The sequence below is a fragment of the Oncorhynchus tshawytscha genome, linkage group LG15, assembly GCF_018296145.1.
Source record: "Oncorhynchus tshawytscha isolate Ot180627B linkage group LG15, Otsh_v2.0, whole genome shotgun sequence".
In the NCBI taxonomy this organism is placed as follows: domain Eukaryota; kingdom Metazoa; phylum Chordata; class Actinopteri; order Salmoniformes; family Salmonidae; genus Oncorhynchus; species Oncorhynchus tshawytscha.
The window spans coordinates 9,368,568-9,374,187 of NC_056443.1; the positions used below are offsets into that span (position 1 = coordinate 9,368,568).

General features: G+C 41.8%; 1 protein-coding gene across 1 annotated transcript; it reads left to right on the plus strand.

Moving 5' to 3' along the window:
- The first annotated feature begins 3,319 nt into the window (after window positions 1-3,319).
- Window positions 3,320-5,383, plus strand: LOC112214345 (cytochrome c oxidase assembly factor 6 homolog). The gene is made up of 3 exons (XM_024372995.2): window positions 3,320-3,505; window positions 4,063-4,227; window positions 4,454-5,383. Exons 2-3 carry the CDS (start codon window positions 4,084-4,086, stop codon window positions 4,553-4,555), a joined length of 246 nt encoding a protein of 81 aa, XP_024228763.1. The 5' UTR covers window positions 3,320-3,505; window positions 4,063-4,083; the 3' UTR covers window positions 4,556-5,383.
- The last annotated feature ends 237 nt before the right edge of the window (window positions 5,384-5,620 follow it).

A 5,620-nucleotide genomic window follows, 5' to 3' on the forward strand; every position in this document is an offset into this window, starting at 1 on the left:
GGAGGTCCAGGGTTTCCTAGCAACGGGCTAACAGAAGGGTAAGGCCATGTCAAACCAGTATGACCCTCACACAGCTGGAGAATAGGCAAAATCACTGCCATATTCCTCAAGAATTTCCTGAAGAGCCAGGCCGACACGTAAAGCCGGAACTTTGACATGAAGATATATTGTAATGAGGAGGAATGCATAGCCGTTCTACAATCTTAATTCTTCCTAAGGCATTAAAGCCATTCTGCTCTAGCGCCGTGCGTTTTTAATGGCATAATGTAGTATTCAGCTATTCTCTTTTTTAAAGCAGCTCTCCTTTTTTCTTCAGGTGTCACATCTTTACAAAGGACTTCCTGGGAACTCACAGTGAGCCTCCGATTCAATGACATTCCTCTCCACAATAGCCCTCTGAGTATCTCTTATGCCCTGTCTAAGAGCTGCGCGCAAGGGGTCGAGCTACTAACTAACACAAAGCTCTTACAACGGTCAGAGAGAGGGTATGTGTTGAGAGAGAGAGAGAGAAGACGGCTGGGAATCCAAGTGCCATTTGGCCCTGTTTGCCATTTCGCATGCCTTATTCCTTGGATGTTTACAGATCTTACTGTTACTTCTCCAGAAAGAAGGCAGAACCGACAACAAAACAGGAGCTGCAGAATAAATGTTCTGCAGGAATGAGATGTTTTGCTGCTGGGTGATTCTGCAATCACACTGTGGTCTCCAATGTGTTTTGAGAATTTTTGTGAGTTGAGCGTTTCCTTCAGTGTGTGGGTTTGCAGCCTTCCTCAGTCTGACATCCTGAAATGGATTGTTGCTAGGCTCTATGAGAAGAAGGCACCAGGCAGGCCTATTATATCCACTCTCAGAGCAGGGGCAGTGTTCCTCCTCCCTCCCTCCTCCCCTCATCCTTTTTTTCTGTCAGTTCACATCCATGAAAGACTGACCAACTGCACTTTGCCCCAAATGAATTGTTTTGCATATGACCTGCAATAGCCCCCAATGTTGTCTTTGATTTGACAATACTGTCAAAGCCCTTTTTATATCAGCAGATACCCAGCCTAAAACCCCAAAGAGCAAGCAATGCAGAGGCAGAAGCACAGTGGAAATACTCAGTAGAGGGCAGGAATGTAGGAAGAAACCTAGAGAGGAACCAGGCACCGAGGCATGGCCAGTCCTCTGGCTGTACCAGGTAAATATTTAAGAGTGCAGTGCCTTCAGAAAGTATTCACACCCCTTCACTTTTTCCAAATGTTGTTAACGATCTCAACAAAATACTCCGTAATGACAAAGAGGAAGAAAAACTCTTAACTCTTAACATTTAAAAAATGTATTAATTAAACATTAATATATCTTGACTAGATAAGTATTTAACCCCTTGAGTCAATACATGTTAGCGATTACAGCTGTGAGTCTTTCTGGGTAAACCTCTAAGAGCTTTCCACACCTGGATTGTGCAATATTTGCCCATTATTCTTTTTAAAATTCTTCAAGCTCTGTGAAATTGGTTGTTGATCATTGCTAGACAATCAATTTCAGGTCTCGCCATAGATTCTCAAGCAGATTTAAGTCAAAACTGTAACTTGGCCACTCAGGAACATTTACATTCTTCTTGGTAAGCAACGCCAGTGTAGATTTGGCCTTGTGTTTTAGTTTATTGACCTGCTGAAAGGTGAATTAATCTCCCAGTGTCTGGTGGAAAGCAGACTGAACCAAGTTTTCCTCTAGGATTTTGCCTATGCTTAGCTCCATACCAGCTTATTTTTTTATTCTGAAAAGCTCCCCAGTCCTTAACGATGACAAGCATACCCATAACATGATGCAGCCACCACTATCCTTGAATATGGAGAGTGGTACTCAGTTATGTGTTGTGTTGTGATTTGCATTTGCCCCAAACATAATGCTTTATATTCAGGACAAAAAGTGAATTGCTTTGCCACGGTTGTAGCGAAATGCAGAGGGAAGTTGAACAACACTTTTAAAAGTGTTTTATTATGAAATATTGTTTGTCTCCCTCCTCGCTTGTTGTATCACACGAGAAACTTACATTTTGTCTTAGACCTAGTTCTGTGAAAATAAGAGATTACTGTGTGAAGTGTGCCACCTAGAGGCATCTCAATACAATCCCCCCCAAAATGAGTGGAAAAACATAGAGATAGATAGAGGACTTATCTTTCAATCTGTGCCATCATAGAGCACGCCAGCGTGTAGTTCAGCGTTTCCCAAACTCGGTCCTCTGGACTTTTCCCTAACACTGCACAGCTAATGCAAACGATCAAAGCGTGATGATTAGTTATTATTTGAATCAGCTGTGTAGTACTAGGGCAAAAACCAACAGATTAACCTCTTGGGGTTCTGAGGACCGAGTTTGGGAAACCCTGTTGTCGTCCTAAAAAACATTTCCTAAAAACTGTAAATTAGTTACCTCTGGTGCTTTCAGCCATTCATGTGGGGAAAATGTATGGGGAAAGAATTAGGGTTTTGGGATAAACTCCGAAAATAAGGTTTGAGGTTAACACAGGCTTAAGAGATCTTATACGTTTTGGTCTATGAGATAATATTAGTCAGTTAACATGACCTTTATGAATTAAGAAGCCTTTGTGCTTTTTTAAAAATGATATAAATGCTTCAAAATTCACAAAAGGTGACGTTAGCTGACGATATACATTTTGCTCATAGAACAAAAAGTATAAGATTTCCTAAGCCTTTGTTTACCACAGACCTTATTTTCGGTGTTTATCCAAAACCCGTACAAAATGGGTCACCAGGAAGGATCAGCCAATGAAGTTGCTGTCCCACTCAGTTGACTACATTAAAATGGTGGAAGCCCTCAATGGTGTTGCCCATGCTAATATCAAAGACAATACAATATGAAGATAGGCTAAAACTGCTTCTCCAATAGAAATCCCAGATCATACTTGTAGGCGATGTCATGCCGACACTGAATAGCTAAGCTCATACATAGAAACAGGTCATGGGGTCTGACTGTCTTCTGGCGCCGAACTGCGCATGTGCAGGCTGTCAAAAATCAAAGCCACTCCTTCGTTATATTGTTGTATATGACGGAAATGAAAACGTGTCAGTTTGTCACTTTGTATTTCTATTTATTAGGGATCATTAGGTTGGAGTAATAACATGTTCAACTACTTAAGACATGCGCTGGAATCTAGGTTGTGCCTTTAGATTTCGAGACAATTAACAATGAACAATTTAAAATGTATCTCATTGACTTCTCGAATCTGTCTGTTTCGCGACCGTTCCCGGAAGTCTTGAGATGTTGCGGCTCTGGGTTTCGAAACGCAGCGTTAAAATGACCTTTTGGCCACCATAGGCCTCTACCATTCTCCATGGCGGAAAATGAACTCTTGCATCGCTGAGATGCGACGGAAGTCCTTACTCCATAAGCAGCTGCCCTTGAATGCACCCTGAAACATGTTACAGAACTAAAATTACATCATTTAAATGATCTTTTGGCATTATTGATCAAACCATTCATACCGGAGTAGTGATATAAACATTAATGGTGAGTTGTCAAGATTATAACGTGGTAGCATTAGCTAGCTAGCTTATTTGATAACAGTTTTGATTGGGTTTGGAAACAAATTCGCTAACGTTAGCTAGCTAACAAGGCACAATCTAAGGTTGGAGTTTGATTCTCGACGAATAAACTTGTAAATCAGCTAGCTGAAAGCCTTCATATACTCTTCTTACCTCAGTCAGAGGCTGCAGGATAAGTGGGATATGTGTGCGTTGGTTTTCGCATCACTGATTATAATATAGCTCGCCAGCTTGAAGTCTGAACAAAAATAAACGCAACATGCAACAATTTCAAAGATTTTACTGAGTTACAGTTCATATAAGGAAATCAGTCAATTGAAATGAATTCATTAGGCTGTAATCTAAGGATTTCACATGATTAGGAATACAGATATGCATCTGTTAGTCACAGATACCTTAAAGAAAAGGAAGTGGATCAGAAAACCAGTCAACCTTACCCAACAAAGTGGCAGGGTCAGGCTGTTGAAGTTGCAGATTGTGCCATATAGTTGACTGAACCGTTTTTTCCTCTCGTTGTGTTAGTAAGTTTTCCCAAGCCCAGTGATGTCAGCCCCTAACTCGAACCAGAGAAAAGCATGCTGGGGCGCTAGGGACGAGCTGTGGAAGTGCCTTGATGATAACCAGGACAATGCCTCCTCCTGTGAGAAGTTCCAGAAAGAGTTTGAGGCGAGCTGTCCAGCTCAGTGGGTGAGTCTCCCTGTCTGGTCTCAAGTCTAGCTTATAACCTATTTGTTATTCTATTGAAAATGACAGTCTATCATAGAGGTAGCCAGAGAGAGAGGCTAGATCTAGAATGTTTGTGGTGGTCTAATTCCCTTATTTCTGTCTTTGATGTAGCTACAGTAGTAAACTCAGTGTGGTCACCAACCCTGATCCTGCTCAAATACATCCCATCTCACATTGATCCTGACAGGTGAAACACTTCACCAAGAGGAGAGACTTTTTGAAGTACAAGGACAAGATGCAGACGGAGGGCTTTGAGCCTGCTGACGGGCCTAAAGAGTCACGGTCCTAGCCAGTAGCCACTGGTCAGAAGACTTGAGAGGAGGGCTTCCTGGGGCCTCCTGGTTGATGGACAGCAGTGGACTGTCACTGGTCACTAGAGCACAATCTTGCCATGCCTCTCCAGTGACGATAGATGCTGGATTTCAGTGACCTAACACCTGGACACTGGGTAGATGTCAACTACGCGCCACAGTCAGATTCTCAAGCTACTCCGCAAGTGTGCACTTGTCTCGTTCACTCCTCGCCTCAGACTAGTGACCGTACCTACGTCACGCATGGGACAGGTGTGTGGTGACGTAACCACGGTGAGCGCTGTGGAAAGTGCACCCCTCACAGTCAGACATGGTTCTACAGGCTTTCTCTGCATCCCTCTCCGCTCTCTCGATACAACGTCAAGGGGTTGTATGTGGTGTGACGCAAATCAACTGCTCCGTGACTTATAGTCTAACCACAATCGTTTCTTATTTATGCTATTGTCAAAGATAGATTAAGATATTGTTCTTTATTGATGAATAGACAGTGATATGTTATGTGTGTGTGATTTATTGTGATAAATAATGACGAGTCAATGGTTCAGCATTATTTTGTAACAATTGTGTTTAATTTCCATGAATCTAGGCCTATTCTACGAGGTGAGTTGAATATGTGTGGAAACAACTACATTAACGTTATTCATGGAGGTTACGGTTCATTGGATTGGTTGGACACTACAAGGCACATTTCTTTTTTTTATATTACAAGTTGGCATGTATTTACAAAGGTTCTATATCTGTCTTCTAAAACCACATCAAAGTATGAAAACTTGTGCAACGTCGAATAAATTATAAACAGAGATTTAGATTGCTTGATGTGCATACATTCTGTATCGGCCTCCATTTTCACGACGACAGTGAATAAAGTACAAAAAAGCACACGATTACATTTCAATTGGTTCAACAAAAATATAGAGCATTTCATACAAGTCATATGGTCTACGATAGAATGTACACGTTGCTCTGTAGTCCTAGGGACAGACGGCTCTCGTGATTTGGCTGTTGATTGGAGAGGCTCTTTACTCTGCAGTTTTCTCTCTGGT

Coding starts and splice junctions, on each gene's coding strand:
- LOC112214345 (XM_024372995.2), top strand. CDS start 4,084: ATGTCAGCCCCTAACTCGAACCAGAGAAAAGCATGCTGGGGCGCTAGG. Junction 4,228..4,453: donor CGAGCTGTCCAGCTCAGTGG/GTGAGTCTCCCT, acceptor TGATCCTGACAG/GTGAAACACTTCACCAAGAG.